Raw genomic sequence first — 21,134 nt, forward strand, 5'->3', positions numbered from 1 at the left:
TCCCTGCAAAGGTAGTTTTTTCTCACTGCCTTTGTGTTGGCTGAAGCCAGGCTCTGCCTCCTTCCCACTCCTTCTGTGCTCCGTTGGTGTTTTGGAGAAATAGTACTGGAGTTGCACTACTTCAGTCCTCTTTATCTCAGTCATGACAATCTCCTCTGTATTTTGGGATTTATTTCTTCATACCTTCAAAGTTAACTTTGAGAAACTGTGAAAGTTTCAGTCATATTCCTTTCTGACCCAAAATAGCACACTGAAGCTATATCATATCACAGCAGATGGTTAATGTTACAAGAAAGCTCTTTAAGAAAACCCAATGACCTTGTTTGCAATTGCAGGAAACAGGGACCCTCACCATTTCCTCTGGTCTCCTCCCCATTTGTGGGTCATCTTACCTCCCCAGGGAAGTGGTTGACCCAGTCACATTGGACACTTTTAAGATTTGGCTGGACAGGGTGCTGGGCCATCTTGTCTAGACTGTGCTCTTCCTAGAAAGACTGGACTAGATGATCCCTGAGGTCCCTTCCAACCTGTGATTCTGTGATTCTATCCCTTACAATGGGAATTTATCTTCCAAGCTGGTTGACTGGCTTTAGCTCCCAGTCAGCATTGGGCATTTCTGTATTGGACTAAATGCCTCAATGTTCAGAAGAACATCCCATTTCCAGACTTGTTAGACCTTGCTCAGGTTTATGCCTCACCTCCTCCAGTTAAGGGCACAAGATCAAATCATGAGGGGACATTGGCAATGCCTGACTGCGGCTGGTTGCAAGGGCAGTAGCACCTGCCCAATCCCACCCCTCCTCTTGAACATGCATACCATTTGGGATCTTCACGTTTCATAGAGAATATATAGACTATGGTCCTGTAGTACACCTTGAAACACACATTTACAGAGATAGCAGGATTTATACATGTACAATCAAATTGCCATTTCAGTCAAGTTAAGGTTGGGGGAGGGTGGCTGAGTCAGAAGAGAGAATTATCTGACACAATGCATTGAAAAACCAATCTGTCTTTTGTCTGTGAGTTATTGTAGGAAGGAAAATAAAAGCGATTTGTCAAAGTGATCCCTTTCCTTTTCAGGTTACCTTGCTCTTAGAGGCTGCAATGGGAGTAACAAAATGTTAAGTCGCCTTCCAGAGCAAATTCAGCCTTTTTGTAGCACTTTGTACCATTTATCCATATACTTCCTCTCCATTACACCTAATTATTTTGACTAGCATCATCTTCACAAAAATAGGCATTCTAAACAACAGACAGTACACATACAGCCATTCTGCAAATGATTTTTCACTGATACCCAGGCGGGTATACGATGTACAGTGAGGAGTAACAGCTTATATAAACACAATGTTTTCTGTACCTTCCTGAAGAAACTTTTCAACATATTCATTTCCATTTATATAGGTTTGAATATGAAATAATGAATCGAGATAAATACCAAAAACTAGGTATTAGGCTGGTTTAACGGAGTGGAGGAGAGGAACCAGAAGGGTTATTGTTCCCTCTCCATGACAGGTGTGAGAGAGCCCACTTTGGTCAGTTGGCCTCCTCCTCTCCACATACTGGGTGGGAGATCCTATCAAACACTCAAACCACTTTCCCTTTCTCTGGTCCCTCACTGCACTAGTCCTGAGCCTCATCACCACAAAACCATTAAGCCAATATAAAAAGTTTCCCATTTTGTAGTGGGATATTTACCACTTGTTATGCAATCGTTTGCCTTCTCTCCAGCCCAGGAACATATTGGAAATACTGCCCCTGCAAGGTGGTAACCCTCTTTGGCCCATGGCCCAGCTACTCTGCCAGTCTGCATCCTAGACCTTGCTGATACCCTTGGTCGACCTTGCTGATACCCTTGGTCAGCCTTGCTCCAAGGCTGGTTCAGAAATGCTTCTGTAGCCAGAGCCCAGGTTCCAGCACATGCTGAAGAGCAAGTCCCCACTTCCTCCTTGGAGCATTTCATAACAAAGATTAGATGAGTCAGATTGGGTTAATTTGCTCCTTTGGTTATACTTGCATCTCCTCATCTGTCACTAGCAAAGAGAGGCTGGTGCTTCAGAGTGATGGCCTAATTTAAACTCTGCTAATACAAAAGCCAGGCAGCGGAGACTGGCTGGTGATTTCATTAGGAGGGATGTGCCCCCAGGGCACTGTGATAGAGAGCTTGTGACTGTGAGAGAGCGGCAGCCCTCTGTGTGGTCCCTCAGGCTGCTCCCCTGCTTCAACAGCATGGGAAATGAAGTAAAACAAACCAGAAGATGACTTTCTCTTGGTAACCAAGTCTTCTCTGATCACCAGCCCTTGGGTCCTTGTCACCCAGCCTGGCTTCTTGCCCAGTGCCCTGCAATCCCACCCTAGCCAGCTGCCCTGTTGCTTCCAGCCCTCTCCTTGGAAGCCCACCACAGCTACAATGGGTGGCACAATGCAGAAGGTCAAAAAGATCCCACAGAGGCACAGCTCATCACCCAGGAAGTCACAGGACTAGATTCTGCTTTCCGCTCAAGGGGCTAATGTCTCCACCCTCACTGACACCGGCGCTAAATCTGACTGTCTCCGCAGAAGGTGCTCGCACCAGGCAGCACAGGCTCAGAGGTTAGTCTTTTTAGACTCATACAGTAAATGGGGAGAAAGGCTGCTCCATCGGGCAATTTGCTGCACCTACGTCAGGCTCCTGAGTTGCCCCGGAAAGGGGGCAGGGATGAGGCCTTGCTCTCTCCGTGCTGTGATTATATACAAGCCAATGGAGATTAGCCAAACATGGCCCTCCGCCTATGTTATCCTTAGATTCAAGCTCTACTGAGCGAACAGAAACCATTTATTCCATATGTTTTACTGAAAGCCCAGCATGGTCATGCTGTGGTCCATGACTGCAGGACCCAAGTGCTGTTGCAATACTCATATAAGTTGGGAGGAACATCAGTGAATAGGGCTCCTTCCACAAGCTGCCACTGACCAGTGATAACCCCAGAGGAGACTGTACTTGTATTTTTCAGGTTGTGACCCAGGCACATACTGACCTCCAGAAAATATTATTTATTCAACTTCAAGAATTTTTTACTCATTCCTACAAAAAGGATGAGTGTCACTCAGTCCAATTCCCAGCCTTACTGACCAATCATTAGAGGTTAATAAATGTGTTTTAATTATTCATACAATTCACTCCTTTCAAATGCAGAAAACTGAAATTTAATAGAGAAACGAGTCTCAACCGAAAGACGTGAGATAAGAGCACACAAGTTCATGAGAAATAATCACCCAGAATCTTAAACAGAGCCTACCAGCTTAGAGCCTGAACACTCACCCAGGCAACTGATGCTAATCAATTTGGTGCCTACAAAAAAAACCCCAAAACACCAAAACCATATCATCCCATCATTTCCCATTATTGAATAGATAGATTTTAAAAAGCATGGGTAGGCATTGGAAAGAAATCTTCCCTGATCTCTTTACCTGAATTTTTTAGTTGGAACAGTCCTAGATTTGGGTTTTACAAAAAAGAAAAGTTATTTGTAAAGAAAATAAATGCTCAAGAATTTTGTGTTCTAGGTTTTTTTGTGAGCAAACAAAATCTTAAGTCTCATCTATACTGTCCTTGTCCCTTCTGGTCTAGCTTCTTTGTGTATTGATTCTGGCGTTTACATCATAACTCAGGCCTTAAGAAAAATAACTTGTGCTTCAAGGAAAAGAAAATCAAGGTGATCCCCAGTTTCCCATGTTTCTTTCCACAATTCATGAAGTTCTGCTGGCAGAAGATCAAATGCTTGGTTCATAAACCAGCAGATACCTACGACTGCCCTGAGATGTCCCACATGGATCCTGGTGCCCCTGTGGCAGCCTTGGCCCCTCTCCCAGGAACAGTTTTGCCAACGGTGCTACTGTTGGCTCCTCCAGGTAGGCTTTCCTCAAGTCAGCCTCCTCTGGAAAGGGTCCCTGAATGAGTCTGGGTGTCTGGATGTGTAGGCAGGAAAATACGGGCTCCAAGTACCCACGAATGGGAAGGGAGAGGAACTGATGCAATGAAGGCCTCTTATGTAGAAGGGGAGAATAAAGGCTTGAACCCTAAATGAAAAATGCCTTGATTAGCTCCCCAAAATGCATTTTCCCTGCCCCACTGGCAACAGCACTGCCTGGTGCAGTTTGAAGCGTAGCATTGGAAGAAAGAACATGTGTGAGATTACTGACTTCCTAATGCAAAGGAAACAACACCTAAAAAGCCTGAGACATAAGGAAAGAAGTTTCTTTATGTGTTTTCTTTTCCACAAAGAGTTCATGTTTCAGCTTCCCTCAGGTTAAGTCACCAAAGGCTGTTAAAAGCACAGCTCATGCCTACAGAACCACAGCTTGATAGCGCTTTACAAAACATGGTAGATAACATCATTTCTTTTACAGCTAGGGGAGTAAAGTATAGGAAAATAAAACAAACTTTCTTACACCAGGCACCAAGACAGAGCAGAACCTAAGTCAAAGCTCAGGACGGGTCCGTGACCTGGCCGTTGCTATATGCAGCATCTCTAAAGCGTTACCGAATGTACCACCCATGAGGGTCTCCTCCCCGCTCCAGCGAGGGCAGCCATGAACAGCAAGAGCTGTCCCAGTGCATACAGGCAAGTGCCTACAGTGCATATGTGCATCACCCAGAGCCCTGAATCTTACCACAGAGATTTTGAGCAAAAGAAAGCAGCAGTAAACATCTCACTAAAAATAAACAGACCTCAGCATACAGGCTTGGTCAAATCTGAGAAGGAAGTGCCCTGTCAAACAGCAGAGACACCAGCACAACGTTGGGTCGTGTGTGCAAGGGGGGAAGGAAGGGCTAATGGCATTAGAGTTATGAGGCATTACTATTCATGGCAACAATTTTGTCTAGTTGAAATGTAGCACATTATAAACCTCCCATGACCGCTCAGCTGGTTGGAGCATTTGGCTGCTTAAATATTCTAACTACTCTGGAAGAGACAGATGTTGGCAGCTCAGGGCTAGGAAGCAGCCCCTGGTCAAACTCATTTACATCAATGATATTTTCCTACACTTCAAGAAATAAATGGTCCTGAAAACTCACAGGTGCTTAGTACTGTGTTAATAACTGCATGAGGCAATGACAATTCCTGCGTTTTTATTGAGGTTTCAGGTTTCAAGAGAACAGTGAGCTGTTCTGGAGCAAGCTGCATGTGCACCACGCTGACCTACTGCCACCTTTCAGCCTGATTCTGCCCATCCTCCAACCCACTAGTTTCAGGCATTTAGGGCAGGTGTTCCCCTGGGCAGCCAGGACAGCAAGCATGGCTACCCATGATCTCTGCTTAGGGGCAGAGACACCAATAGTGTCCAGCTGAGCTGGAGCTCCTCTTCAGCAGGCTCCCACGTGATGCTTCCCACACAGCACGCGTCAGTGGCAAAGTCGGCGGCAGTGGGAGCAGCATGGTAACCCAGATGTACTCAAAGCTCTGAATTCAGACATAGATTATGACCCTGTCCTCAGTGGACCCCAGTTACTCACACAAGGATGCACCTCTGCACTACCTACCCAGGCTCCAGCGTCAGCTGTTAACGTAAGTGATGGCAGAGATACCAACATGTTGCTCGCTGCTGAATTTTGCCGTTCTTTTTCACGGTCCCCAGTGTTGAATTACTGTGATAAAGAACAGCTCTAGCACTGCAAAAACAGCACTCGCAAATATCCATAAATAGCCAGCAAACATGGGAACTTTGCTGTTTGCGAATTGCGTTATTCCCATACTTGCACCATAATCCTAGTATGTGGTGCCATGTTTAGTCTTTATGCTATGCTGTTTCAAGCAGCTGTTATAAATAAAATAGATACCATCACCCACACACAATAAATCTGCATTCTTTTGTCCATCTCTGTTTGCATCATTTGTAATAAAGCAGGTGCCTGCTGACATTTGGCCTTTTGAGGATTTTGGTAAGAGACAGCACTATTTATCCATTTAATCAGAGTGGAGGGGTTTTTTTGGTTGTTTGGGTTTGTTTTGTTTTGTGGTGGGTTTTTTTTGTTTTGTTTTGTTTTTAAACATGGACTTTAACCAAAGTTTGAGTTACCAAAGTACAGCTTGCAATACAGAAATTTCATAAACAGTAACCATGAGCAAGGTCTTAAAGGGGAAAGACACTAAATATATCACTTTCACATTCAGAGAAGGGGATCCTTATAATTTTGTGAGTTCCACAGCGGCAGGACAAGTCAAAGGCACAACCCACATGCACAGCTTTGCATTAAGTAAAATCCATCTTCGGTATTATGAGACATGCCTTTGTCATTCACACTTGTGAAAATCAAAAGGGGGTGCAAACCTTTCACAGACAGCTTTGAGACAGCTATTGAACACTTGTCCCTTTTTCTCCTCTAAAGGGGCAGGGACAAACGAGACTCTTCTTTCAGCGGTGTTCACAAGCTATAATCTACACCCCACATTTGGGGTGTTGCTGAGCCAAACTAGCCAGGGCATAAGTTTTCCCATTGCAGATCAGGAGTAAGCCAAGCTTTTATTTTACACATGTGAAGACTCTCTGCCAACAGCATCAAGGGACACCACAATAGTCAGTTACCTTGAAATCTAGCTCCTCATCTCTAAATCATGGGGCATTCAAGTCCCTATCCAAATAGGCACTTGAATTTACACCTCTGAAGGCTGCTCTGTGCACCATCCCATCAGCTGCTGATCCAAGACAGTCTTTCCCATCCATGCCATTCTGCTTTGAATAATTAAACCTACTCCAAAGCAAGGACTTGAATCTTACACCAGGGTCACAACAACTGATCAATTGGCTTCTGCCTATATTTGTCCCAGTAGGCGCTTCTTTGGAGAACAGCAGCACCATTAGATGCAACTGAGAGAACCTGACTGTAGAAAAGCCAGTTATGTGCTGATCAGGGCAGGGATAGGCTTTGCCTAACGAGAGACTTGAAAACTAGTCATCTATGCTCCATCTGAGTTTGGCAAATGTCAGAGTACTCACTGTTTGAGGAACAGGATTTAAATTCCTCATTAGGCTAAAGAAGGACTGACAGATGCATCGCACGCATCTGCAGTGCTGGTCATTCTCCTTGGAGACTGAAGACAATTATCTTCCATCATTAAACACAGAGGATGTTTCAAGCCACATTCTCTATTGCAGAAAAAGCAGTATAACAGAGTCTTCTTATTCCATAGGAGAATGAAGATGTACAGAGATTCTCAAAAATCAATGGTTTGTAAAAAATTCTCATACCAGAGCCAACATTCAGCAAAAAACTTGGCTTTATTAGTCACCCAGGACCAAGTAATGTAAAGTATCATGAGTTGGAAGGGACCCACGAGGATCACCTAGTCCTAACTCCATGCAGGCCAGCCTAAAAGTTAAACCACATATCTAAGAGCGTATGCAGGCCATTAAGCTATGTAGCTTCTCCCTTAGCATCAATCCTGGGCAGCGAGGGGAGGTTCCCCTGGAAAACACAACCATTTCTGAGGCATGAAGATCAAACAGTTGTTGCACAAGTTTAACACTGCATCTTACACATTCTTTTATTGGTGGGCCTTCTTAAAAATAACAAGACAAACTATGGACTACAAAAAAATTACTCCTGACAATTATTCATGCAATTGCTCACCTCCTTCCTTGACCCTACATTCCAACCAGTGCTTATACTCCTCCTTTTTGGTAAGCAAATTACAGCAGCCTACATAGTCCAGGAAAAATTAACCCTGTGTTAAGCTCACCAAATCTCTGGTAAAGATATTTCTGTTTCTTATTTTGTCCATGAGAAGAAAACTGAAATAGATTTTACACAAATGGCCTCTGACATGTTTCTATTTCTTCCAAGAGCTCTTGTTCAGGATCTGACTTCGGGGCAAATACACTGACACAATAATCCACACTATCAAAATGAACTACACGTTCTTTTTCTGAACCACCTTTTTAATGAGGGTGAAAGTGATTCAGCATCAACATATACATTGACATGCTGCTAAACAAGTTTTAAATGGTCAATAAAGAATGGAGTTAAATATTATTTTAAATGTTATTTCCTTTAAAATACAGATGAACAAGGGAGGTGAATACTACAGAGTCAATATTAAAAATGTAAATTCTATCATTCTTCTGAAACTGTATATAGGCTTTCACCGAACTCACACAATGATGCTCAGTGCACTTCTGAAGAGGAAATTAAGCTACAGAAAAGAGCAATTATTTCAATTCCATGGGGCAATTTTCTGTCACTTGGTGCTGCTGTTGTTCAGTAAGTCCTGATTCTCCCATATTTGAGTTAACAGTACAATGGCAAGTATGAACCCGAAACTGAGAATTTACTATGTTGTATACATGTGGATTGTAGGTTTTTAAAATTATTTTACCTCAGAGAGCATTGCAAAAAGTTTACTATGTAATAATAATAAATTTAAAAAATCTAAAACTTTACATACTGAAAACAAAAGGCAAATCTGAAAATTTCAGTGGAGTCAGTGATGCTCTGACAAATCGATTTCTAGGACTAATATGCAGCCAAGCAATTTTGCTTTACTCAGGATCACTCAGGGTGTCTACAGCAGAGCAGGAAATAGTAAGATTTTCTTAGCATCAATCCAAAACTTCAGCCAAAAAAACATTATTCCTGTTCCCTGGCATTATTGCTTTGGAACAGGGAAGACTGGAAAAGGGACAAAAGGGAAGCAATATTGAAGGAACAGTACTAATTTCTACTGTAAATGACATTTTGCGCTGTTGAATCAGGAAAATAAAGTCTCACAAAGAAATCACATTAGTGTACAGCATTTATTATTTCTATTAATGTGAAGACAATCATTTAGATATGACTAAATTAATCTTGAAATAAACAGACATTTTTACATACATGTGAAGATGAGAGGCTTTAACATGAGCGTATTTAGTTGATCTACATTCTTAATCCACATGCAAGATACATCGATCAAATACTGTACATTTCCTTCCATTTTACACTGGTCCATGATAAAGCACAATTTCTGAGGGTGAAAGCAGGGAGGAAAGAAGTTATATTTTCAAGTACCCCTTTCATAAAAAATGAGCATCAACTATATATTAAGCCAAGGTGTTTCTCTCTGATTTTGATTTTACTTACAGTATACAGTTTTGCAAAATATACAGCTCACCAATGACACATAATCAGTGGCCCTTTACTAAGGGCAAGGAAAAACAAAACAAAACACAACAAAAAACCCACCCCCCCCAAAAAAAACCCCAAAAAACCAACAAGAAGAAGAAATACAACAGAAAAGAATTCTATGGATTAGAAAAGCCTTATTTTAGAACATTATGCGACTTCAGAGCGTCTCCAGTGCTGGTAATAAAGGTCATGCACAATGTTTTTTAAGAGAATGTTGTCACATGAGAGGTTTGTCTGCATGCTTCACATGAACAGAAAAAAGGTACAAGTCATAAGGAAAGTAGCTTTCTCCAGTTATCTTTTAGGCCTGTCTATGTCATCAATAGCAGCTAGCAGCTTCTGTCTTGCCTTTTTGTTGATGTGGGATCCCAGACAAACATTCACCAGATTGGTCAACTGCTTAGTGGAATATTCCTGGCAAATAAAAGCAGATCATGTTATGGCAGAATAAAACACCAGACAAAAATAGAAAATTAAAAAACAGACATACACACTGTGGACTTCTCAACTGATAGAAGCAGTCAGTACCCAAGGGAGATTTAAAGTTAGGTCTGGATAGTTTTCATAGTTGAGGCAGAAGACAAAACTGTATTTTGCTACATGGCAGATCATAATGGAAAACGCTTACAACTTTACTAGTGTTGGACTGAGTTCACAGAAAGTAATTCTGTGAATACGTATGTGTCTAAATCAGTTTTTTATGTATTTTCCATTCTTTGAGAGGGGTGGTGGGAAATATATATGCAAATGGGATAAGCTTTTAACACAAAAACATTTTTCTAAACAAATTGTGACAGAAGTTGATCTTTATTTTGACTTCTCATTTCCAACAAGCTTCTAAATACTTCTGTCTACAGGGTCTCCAAACAATGTTTATTTCAGTACATGATAAAGGAGGAAAAAATGGCAAAAATGTTAGGACGAGAATTCTTAACATCTGTCAAAACACCACATTTGCCAGTACTACCTTTATACTTAACACTATCCAAAATATAGCCTCCACCAGTAGGTTTAAACAAGAGATTTTTCCACGTAGGTCACCAATGAACAGCTCACAATCTCTTTTGTGGCCCACGTGTAACAAGAAAAATTATATTAAATACTTATTTCTTTCATCCATTTCTAGTGGGGTTTAAAGTAATCCCAAAATACAGATTTCAAAACACTCCATTTAAAAAGACTTCTCACTTTAACAACTGGCAGCTCCAATAGCTTGTGACTATTACTTACGCAGTCTTGCTATAATTGTTAGATGATGCTATTATGAAAGCATGCTAAATGCTTTCAAAAACACAAATGAAGACTTATCTCAGAAAGCAATGTTGATCCTGCTTCAGTATCATAAAATGAAAGCAGAAAAAGCAATGACTCTTACCCATTCATTAGGCCTTACAACATAGTTTAAGCAATCTACTCCTACAGGCAAAGTAAAGGTTCGTGGTGTGATTTCAAACTGTACTTCCCGACAACCAAGTTGTGCACTTTGGTATGTTCCAAACAGCACACAAATCTTTTCAACTTCACTCTAGTTCTCTACATTTTTTGATACAGTAGGTAGATGTGACTGGCTTATTCACCCTTGCCAGTCATCAGATGTTGAATCAGTACAAACACATACTAACTTCATATGATAATAAATATAATGAACAAAACATGCACATACACACGTTTACATTTATACTGTTTCACATATAGATTTTATTATAATAAATGAATATATATATATATGCATATAATAATTTTTAAGCCACAGAAGCATTGATCATTTAGAGTTTTAGCATGATTCTACCTATCATCATGGTGAATTTTCCCAAGAGACAGTAAAAGAATGAAAATTTAACTCTTACCCTATGTTCTTTTATCCAGCGTTCCATGTCATTTTCTGTTAGGTAGTATGCTTTAATGTAGGTCTCCACAAATTCTTTATCTGGAATAGGCCTAATGTCTGTTAACTTTTCTAGTTTCATTAAGAATTGTTGAAAGTCCAGTTGCATCAAGGCACGTCCTTCATTGCTGCACTTCTTTACATTGGCATAACTGAAAAGAGAAACAAAGTGGAAAGTAAAAATAAGAAGGAAATAAAAATGAATTGTACTTTTCAAAGTTGTTTAACTTATTCATTCAAACCTTGAGGAGGAATATAATTATGGGTTTAAGTTAAAAGCAACCCCTCTTAGGATGTCTGATGCAGAATTTTATTTGCATTAATATAATGTTTTAGCACCACTCATAGAACAGAACCCCATTGTACCCAGAGCTATCTAAAAAAGCCACAAGCCCCCTGCCCCATCCCAAATGACTAAAAATCCTACATTGAACAACTTACTAGAAGTGGGTTAAAGGAAATTAAATCAGTGTTGATCAGCACACTAGATAGTGGCTTTAGTCAAGTGACCATGACCACTGAAGTCTGAAAGGTAATGTGACAGCTTTAAGAATGGTCACCAGGAGCTTGCTGAACCAATAGTGGCAGCATCAGAGAAAGGCACAAAGCTGTTAGTTCAAAAACACCCCCAAATAACGAGAGGATAAAGGGTGGCAGCAGTGGCTAGTCTCTGTGAGAGGTTAATGTTTTAATGAGAGTAGATTGACAGAAACCTGGTGATAGGTTTGAGCTCAAAGAAGAGACAGTAAATGAGCTTAGGGCAGGGTAATAGCAGGAAGGATTACAGTGGGGTGATAGGCAACAAAAGAAGAAAACAATCTTTGCAGTTTTTCAAATAGATAAGAAATTGCATTTGTCAAGATCAAAGAAAATGACATCACAATGCCCTTAACAGTACCAATTTCAGCTGTGTACAGGGAATAAAAAAAGCTTTGGTCTGGGGCACAGTGTCTTGATAGACTTAATCCAGCCCACTCACAGGCTGCTGCCACAAGCAACAACCCTGCCCCACTGTTTCCACTCTTCCTTTGTACCAAATTTAAAGCAAGCTCAGTCTTCCATTCGTTCATGGAAGTTGATCCCAATTATTATACAGTCCCTAAATTATTAGGTCTGATGCAAAGGAGGCAGCAGAAACATGCAGCCGGAAACTGGATGGACAGCAAGATCAGCTTAAGAATAAGACAAAATTGCAACCTTACATTTAGCATGCAGAAAGAATCTGCATAATGCAGAAATGAGAGGCAAAGAGAGATGGAGACCCAGACCAAGACACAAGACCTCTGGAGCTCCAAAGAAGATTAGACAATGATTCTCACTAGTACATAGTGAAGCCAGATGGGAAACAGGAGAGAACATAGAACCAGGAGACAGAGCAGGGCAAAATTTAGAGGAGGACATGGCTGACTGTACTGGAGTTGGTTATTCATTCAGCAAAGAGCCTGATGAGAGCAATTTCAGTTGTCTGGCTGACTGGAGGAGAAAACACCTCCTTCATGGCTTTTAATTCCATACCTACATGAAATTCAGAGATAAAAGAAGTTATGAAGGTATTCATCAGAGTCAGCTGTTCAGAATACCTTCCTTCCTTTTCCCCAGTGGCAAAAGAAACTACAAGATATGTGAGGGAAAAAACAACTGGGCAAGAAAGAGAAATTACAAGGCAGGTAGGTATTTGGGAGGAGATAATAATGAGTGCTCTTTACACTCTAAAAAAAGGGCACAGGACAAATCATATCAGCAACATACTTCCAGTCCACTTTGACCAGTTGGTGAAATACTTATGTGAAAGTAAAGGTGAAAGTTTCATGGTAAGTCAGAAATGTGAACCAAAACTGCAGCATGGAACAAGACATATGAGTGATGATCTTCACAGCTAAGAATTAAGTGGTTCGTGAACACTGAAGTCACAGAAGATGAGTATGATTGCAAAGTAAGAGAAAGAAACAAGCCCAAGACAGGCAATAGGGCTGAGGCAGAGGAATTTGGTAGCAACTGATGGTGTTATCCACTTGAAAGGAAAGGGGGTTGGGGGGAGGAAAAGACAGATGCTTTTGCTCCACTTTTTTTGATTTGAGGCATGATAAGTGGAAAATAAAATTTCAAAAAGGAAAGATAGTTGTATAGGTCATATGAAGGAATTGAGAACCCAGAGGGAGGTCATGGCTGGATTTAGTCTCCCTGAAATGAAATTGATCTCAAAAGACTGCAAAAGGATGGTACGAAAAGAAACGGGCATGAGTTTAAAAATGTCAGCTTGATGAAAACAGTGGAAGCTGATGATCCTCAATAGACAGCTAACACTTGGAAAAGAAGGATGTTGTTGAGGTCCTAAATTAGAGCAGACAGCAGGAGAGTGGGATGGAAAGAAGTAAAATAGATAGTAGGGAGTGCACAGGGTAAAGATAACCAGAAAAGAAATATGGAAACACATGTAGAAAGAGTGGAAGACAGCACACACTTTATGATGCAGAATAAGGTGTGATGACAGCCCAGACATATGTAGCAAGAGGACAAGAACACAAAAATAAATGCAGAGGATGAAAGGACTACAATACTCAGGCTACAATATTGACTCTGAAAAGACTGGAACACTAATTAAGAGGGAGGGATGAACAGGGTGTAGCAGTTCCTGACTAGGGTGCTTGAGTCATCTCAATTTACCAAGCCAACTAAGATACCTCTCTGCTCCTGATGAATTTGGGAAAATCTTGCTCCACGGCTACTCTAAGATAACTGCTAGGCTTGACAACCCCATCTTTCTTCCCAGCAAAGACAAATGGCATCACCATAGAGACAGTGACAATTACACTTCATCTTCTTTGCTCTGTCAGGAAATGATAATTTTCTGGTAGAAGTTTCTATGAAAGAGAACTACGTTGTTTCAAATGCTTCAGTAGAACACTCAGACAATGCGATTCTTCAGCAGTATCTAGGTACAAGACCATCCCCTTCAGGTTTAATGCTGTACCATACTCTGTGAAACAACTGCTAACGACTACATTAAGCCTTGATTTTTTTAGGCTCCCCAAAGCCGCAAGGGCTTACCAGTGCACTACAAAATTAGAACTTTTAATTCCATAAAACAGATGTTATCATTGTAGACATATGTACCCAAAAGCAAGACTTTCATGAACTACTTACCCTTCCACAAGAGTTCTATTGGCCAAACGTATGCAGTGCTCCCATAGGATGTTGGAGACTGGCAGTGGAATACGGACTCTCTTAGACACCTCGTTCAACCTTCTGTTAAATTCTTCAAATTCCTGATGAAACATGAAAGATCATTATTCCTTTAGCATAAAAGGGATCATACTCTGTACACCCGTAGCAACAACAACAAAGAATTAGAAATGCACATGAAAGAGAATACTGAAAAATAAAAGCAAAGCAGAGAAGCTTAAAAGGGACAGACTCTAGAGACAAGCTTAATGTGCAAAGTAGAAAGCATACCACTTTCTGGTCTATCATTCACAACATTACCTCAGTAATTTTTTTTTTAAAAGGAAATACTGCTCTGTTCCCCAGAGGTGTAGTTCTCTGTGAAACTGACACCTCTGAAAATTAAACAAGTAGCTAATCCTTCAAATGCCATTTTCATTGCCTCATTCGCTAAACTCATCTTTAACTTTTTTAAAAAGTCAATAAATAGCCACTGAAGAAAATCCAGTGATGATCTCTTTATTTGTCTAAATACTACCCCCATCACCTTTCAGAAGAGAAGCTCAGAAATATTGTAACCACTTTTCACTCTTCAACCTTCTGCATTAAATAGTTCTCCGGTGTTTTAAAAGTAGCTGAGAGCACCCACTGAATAGAGTCCAAATCTAACAGTTTAGGAGCATATTGCAACACTAGATACCAATTCAGGTTGAGGGAAGGCACCTGTTTCCACCTGAAACATCAATGGCCTGGATAGATTTGAGCTGTTACTCTGAGTGACAAACTAGTCATAACTGAACTGCTACAATGATTTTGTGACTTACATGAAGTGAAATAGAAGTCTGCTGCCAGTGACTAACACCTCTGTCATTTAAAAAAAAGTCTCAAGTGACTTAAATATAAAACAGACTGATAATGAACTTCTCTTTGTAACCTGCAAAAGCAGTTTATGCTGCAGCCTATTAAGACCATACTTGTCCAACAAAGTGCTTTCATTCCAAGGCTGTTAATCTAGGTGGCTTTTTCCTCTTTCTTTTTCTTTCTTTCCCCTTTTCTTCCCCCATCAAAAATTCAGTAAGTGAAAAAAAATGGAAGGGAATCTCAGTAACCAGTTTAACCTAGTATCTGACCAAATAATGCATGTTTCACACCAATTTTCTGAAAGAATTTGGCAAGAGGAAGCACAATGTCATGCTTTAACCAGCACAGAACTCACTCTTCTGAAGATGAATGCCTAATGCTCCGTGTTAATGAATTTCTTGAACAATCTTCTTTCTCTGATTTATCTGCTTCCACACATACTATGACTGAGTATAGAATTTTGCATACGCGTGCACATGGCTAAAAGTAGTTGGTTATTACATTAAACATTGCGCTTACATCTGACACTTCTGGAGTCCCAGGGTACACAGCAAATCACTAATTGCTTAGCAGTAATCTAAAAGGTTCTGTATCAATTATTATTAGATATATAATGCAGAGGCCAGAAATGGTTTTAAACTATATTAGCCCTGATTGTCCTGAAGCAAATTCATCAGGAGTTGCACACTCAGAAAAGTAAAAAGTTCTACCGCAGAGACCAAATGTTTTAAGTACAAACTGATTGCAAAAAGCCATGGCAGCATAAAGAAGGGTAATCACAAAGATTCAGTCAAATTCAGTGCAGTGATATATCCTCTATCAGACTCTCCCTTCTTTGCATTGATTTTTTTTAAAGCAGACAACAGCTACAAAGTACAAAGGTATAATCAAAACTGTTATTCAACACTGATGCGTAACTTTTTCTGTGATACATGCTTGACATAGCTTTAAAAGAAAGTTTTTGGTTTTTCTGTAAGAATTAGTATAATTCTACCACTTCCAGAACTGCCTTCTAAAGACCTTTATAAACATTCTCTAGGCATATATAAAATGACGAGAGAAGGATTCTCCCAAGAGCTGGTTCTGTATGCCATAAGACACAGCAATTGTATAACCACTTCTACTGAATGCAATTGAGAAATTGGGTGAATAACTTCCCTTTTACCTTCCTTTTCAAATGCTAACTTCTAAATATAGCAACTTCAATTAGATAGTGCATGATCATTATCAGCGCCGGTTTGACCTATAGCCCCTATGATACATCTCAAAGACAACCACTAAAATTATGGAGACCAGCAAACTGCCTTTTTTTAAAAAAAAACACTCTCAAGCCACTGGGTTTTCCTCAATGTTACTCCATTTACTACACGTTTCCCAAGATTTAGACATGAAACTCATTAACCTTTTGTGATCACTTTCACCAACCACATAGTCAAAAAAAAAAAATCAACATTGAAACCGATCCGCCAGCGGCAAGAATAATGAAAATTCTGGACAGACCTCCTTAAAACAACTTACCATTTGTCAGGGTGCTCTAACCATGGTACTTTAATGAAGTATTACAGTAATTTATGTTTATATAAATTCTAGCACACCATTTCTCAGAAAGTATTCACCTTTAAAAGAGCATCTACATATACATTGTGTTGTGACATGATTTCCTTCACATCCCATTTCACATTAGCCATGAGAAGTAGCATTTGTTCATAATCAATGGCTTTAGCAGCAACAATCCAATAAACTGGTTTACGTAGCTCACTGGCAGTTGACACTGTCTGAAACAGAATATAAATAAAATTCAGTTAATTTCTGGCTAATTAGAGCAAAATAAAACTATGATGTACAAGTATTTGCACCATAATGTATAAGTTTCAAACCTTTTGTTTAAAAATCAGGTATGATTTACACAATTCTGACCTGAGAATAGAACTGCTGAAGAAAAGGCTTCTTGGCAGCTGGCATCACCGCATCAAGATGAGGCTGAAGGAACTCAAACTGCTCAGCCAGAAATACCCTTTGAAAGCAAAAAAAATTTACTGTAAACTAAATGCAACATTTAACATGTCCCTGTACAATTTTACTCTACAGTTGACATATTTGGCAATAATAATATGTAACCTTGGAAAATATAGTCCTGAGAAAAACCATATCAGTTTCATGCCAGCATATCAACAAGTATTCTCAATTCTGACAATTTTAAAATTAGGTTGCAAACAAGAAAACACTTGAATAGAGAGACTAAGGCTTGAATATCAACAATTCATATTTCTATTTTATTCAGGATACACTCCAAAAGTCTGATCCAAAGTCTAGTAAAGTCAGTGGACAAGTATCCTGTAATTTCCATATTGCAGTCAACATTAAAATTAATAAATCCATGTCAGAATTCCAAAATAACATTCCTAATTTCTTATATACTAGTGAACCTTTAAAAGACAGCATATGAGATCAGATTCTTTCTCAGAGGTAGGATTTGTTAATAACAACATAACAAAGAAATACATTTCTAACTAAACATAAATGAATGCAAAAGAAAATAAGCTACTTTGAAAATACATTTTTTAAAATTCGTTTTAAAATGAACTTCTAATGTTTAAGTAACATCTTGTGCGTGGGGAAAAAAAATAATTCCTACCTGGCTCTTACTATTATTCTGACCAAATAAAACCTGCTTTGTAAGTTTTGCATTACTTGCTTGTTATAATCTCTTCTTCACAGGTAAACTGCTACCCATTGTAAAGAACATTGCAATCCAAGCCAAACCAATATGAACTAAGCAGTTCTGAGTCTCAGCCACCACCATCTGAGTATTTAATACAAGGTCTAAGTGAACCATACAGATAAAATACTCCCATTAGCCTTTTTAAAATTAAACTTTTTTCCTGTTAGATTTGGCCTTGTACTGTCACAAATTACTGGACCAGCTGCAGTAAAATTTTATTGCTTGTGCAGGTGGTTAGACCGCATGGTTAGGCCCCACTACCTTTAATTAAGAAACTACCTCTGTCACACGTATTTAAAATCACTCCTAGAGGCAGGAATTTTTGATGCCTCAAGAAGGTTTTGACTTCCATAGCTTCCAGTGATTACAAAATGCAGTGTACAGTAAATAACCTACAGTGATTCCGTGGCCACCACTCTCTCTGCCAAACCGTACAGTGAATTGCCAGAACTCAAAACTACGAGATGACTGAGATGTGGGCTTGGCACCTTCTCCTTTCTCTCTTCAGCAGCTGTGAGAGTTCCCGTGGGATCCGCAGAGACCTCCTAAAACAAAGAATTGAACAACTGAAAAACCACAAAAACAGCAAGAAAGGCTCCAGCTGAGCAGTTTCAGATGATAGATAAGATGAAGGAATGTTTCTAATTCTCAGGTGTAATATAAATCAAGCCTGAATCAAAAGACAACTACAGAGTTTCCTATTTGAACAGTGTGGTATTCAAACAGGTGAAAAAGAAATCACATCACATAGATCAATATCAATCTGAGGGGAGGAAAAAAAACCCAAAACAACCAAAACCCAAAAAAGCTTCTTACTACACCTTAACACCCACGCAGGCTTTAGCACAACTGCCTACTGGGAGACTGACTTCCTCCCCCTTCAAGGGGGGTGGGTGGGAGAAGGGGGAAGAAAGGGGAGGGAAAAGGAGAGGGAAAGGAAAAAAGAAAAAGAGAATAAATTAGAAAAAAAAAAAGACCTCCCCCCCAAAAAATGGAAAACAAAACAAAAAAACAAATAGAAACTAAAAAAAAAAAAAAAAAAAGGGGCAAAAGGGCAAAAGGAAAAGGAGGGAAACCCCCTACCTCTACGTTTGAGGAGTATCAGTACAAGTCACAGCTAGAAGAGGAATCACAGAAGGAAGAAATTCCCAGAGCTATCATATTGGTCTAAGCAGCTATACAAATGTACAGCCTCTGAAGCTTGGCTTTTTGCCAAAACCACATCAGGACATGAAAATATAAACATAGCTCTGATTTTAGATTAAGTACTTATACCATGCTTACTGCTTACACACAGGCTTTAAAAACATGAGAAATGCTACAAAGCAAAGGTGATAGAGAACCCAGAAGAAGTAAAGAATCAAGGCATGATATGGCACTGGTTTCTTAAGTAAGAGCCTTCCATGACCCTGGGATAGAAGCTCTGTGGCCAGACAGGTGACCCAAGAAATCAGCCTGTTTGTATGGAATGAAAATAAATTTGTGCAATAATACAGTGACAAAGTAGCGGTAAAAATAATTCTTGAAAAGCAAGATCAGGTGCACAACACATCTGCTGTAAAACAACAAATGAACACAAAACCAGTATGACAACAATAATGCTTACACATAACATTTATGGTTGGCCTCAAAAACCATATCAGCATAATTCTGTTATAAAACTGGACAAAAATGAAGCCAAAAACATGATAATAAATAAAGCAGCTTTGCAGTTTGGGTTTTTTTTTTGCCCTTCCAATTACAGATAGAAATAAATTGAGAGGAAATTGCAGTGAACTAAAGAATCAGGAGCAGGAGGAAGAAAAATAGACTCAGGCTGACCACAACAGTCACAAGGAGTTTCTTCTAGGCTTCACAGCAGAGAACAACTGTGAGGTGTGACACAGAATAGAATAATTGCTATGCACATGTTTTTCAGACAGTTTTGCCTAAGAAAAGGACAGGAGTGAGCACTAGAAACATTGATGGAACTAGGTTGTGGTCTAACTCATTCTAAGTATCAGGACTGAAACAAGAATAATATGCATTATAGATCTTGAAAAGCCAAGAGAAAAGGTACTGCACAGATGATCAGGTGAAAAAAGGAACAACAACAAGGTTATTCTCTTAACAAAATATCTGACAGACCCATTGTGGTTACGCTGCAACAATTAAAGGCAGGATAGGTGAAAATTGATTATGTCAAAATGTGTAGGGACTTGGTGAGAATGTAAGTGAAACAGAACTTTGTTGCTATAGACAAAGCAGCACCAGAATGTGTGTACTGCTTGGATGAAAGCCAAGCCAAAAGTGACGTTAAGAATGTAAGACAACCAGGAAGATAATAGTGTCCAAGCTGTTAAAAATGGTTTGACATGTGGAAGGACAGTTTCCACTTTAACCATCTTGGATTTTAGTTGACAGTTGCCTCCTGTGATGTGACAGCCCAAGGCAACAAGGCACTGGATTTGCTAACTCAGAAAGGCTCTTCCAGTTCTGCATCTCCCGAAGACGTCAAACATAAACATAAATATCGGCTACAGCAGATGGAATGAAGTGCAGACCTGGAAAGCAGAGCTCTCACTATCAAGGGTGAGGAAGGTATCTTTAGACTTCTAATAAAAGAAAATAAAATTATAATAGGTTACAGAAGCAGAAAGCAGATAAAGCAGGGAGCCTTGAAAGATCCCCATGGAAATTCTGACATTAAAAACAGACTGCTGACTGAGCAATAACATCAACACATAATTTGTGGCGCTAAATGAGCTCACAGAATTAGATCAATGAGGGGAAGATAAAACGTCTAAAAGAAGCTTATGGTAAATGCTATCAGATACAGTTGCACCAAGCATGGGAAATTTTGTAAGAGCTAGCCATATCACTGTGTTACCAAAAAAATTAATTTTCTTTGCTGTGTTCCCATTCAGCCAGATAAATTTGCAATTAAACTGGCCAGACATTTCGTATTACCATGAAGTTTGCCTTCTGCTGAGTCTATCAGAATGGAAAAGCAAGCCAAAAGGCCTGGATATTTGCAAAAACTCATGTAACATCTTTTGGGCAGCTCTGAAGATACCTACCTAGCACATCCACAGGTATAGCGCACACAGGCAATTACATCTAATCACCTAGGCATAACGGTTAATTCTTTAAAAATATTAACTGAGGCAAAGACACAATTGATTAACTATCAAAATCTACTCTTTGTCTGCCTTCTCTTTTTCTTTTTCACTTCATGACATTCTCAAAAAAAAAACCACCAAGAAAAAAAAAGAGAAGCTTTGATATGTTTACATATGATAAAAGAAAAGAAACCCACAGCCCACCAATTAATTCTCTATTCTAAGGAGAGACAGTAAGCCACAGAGAAACATCTT

General features: G+C 39.6%; 1 protein-coding gene across 1 annotated transcript in view; it reads right to left on the reverse strand.

Annotated features, from left to right (window-relative positions):
- Positions 1 to 7,905: 7,905 nt before the first annotated feature.
- Positions 7,906 to 21,134, reverse strand: part of VPS50 (VPS50 subunit of EARP/GARPII complex) — a 97,652-nt gene continuing 84,423 nt past the window's right edge. The window contains exons 23-28 of the mRNA XM_064444614.1: positions 18,175 to 18,323; positions 16,974 to 17,070; positions 16,673 to 16,831; positions 14,178 to 14,299; positions 10,996 to 11,185; positions 7,906 to 9,562 (exon numbers count right to left, since the gene is read on the reverse strand). Of these exons, the coding sequence (XP_064300684.1) occupies positions 9,443 to 9,562; positions 10,996 to 11,185; positions 14,178 to 14,299; positions 16,673 to 16,831; positions 16,974 to 17,070; positions 18,175 to 18,323 (837 nt within the window). The 3' untranslated portion in view covers positions 7,906 to 9,442. The remainder of the gene's footprint in view (positions 9,563 to 10,995; positions 11,186 to 14,177; positions 14,300 to 16,672; positions 16,832 to 16,973; positions 17,071 to 18,174; positions 18,324 to 21,134) is intronic.

The sequence above is a fragment of the Phalacrocorax carbo genome, chromosome 2, assembly GCF_963921805.1.
Source record: "Phalacrocorax carbo chromosome 2, bPhaCar2.1, whole genome shotgun sequence".
Taxonomy (NCBI): domain Eukaryota; kingdom Metazoa; phylum Chordata; class Aves; order Suliformes; family Phalacrocoracidae; genus Phalacrocorax; species Phalacrocorax carbo.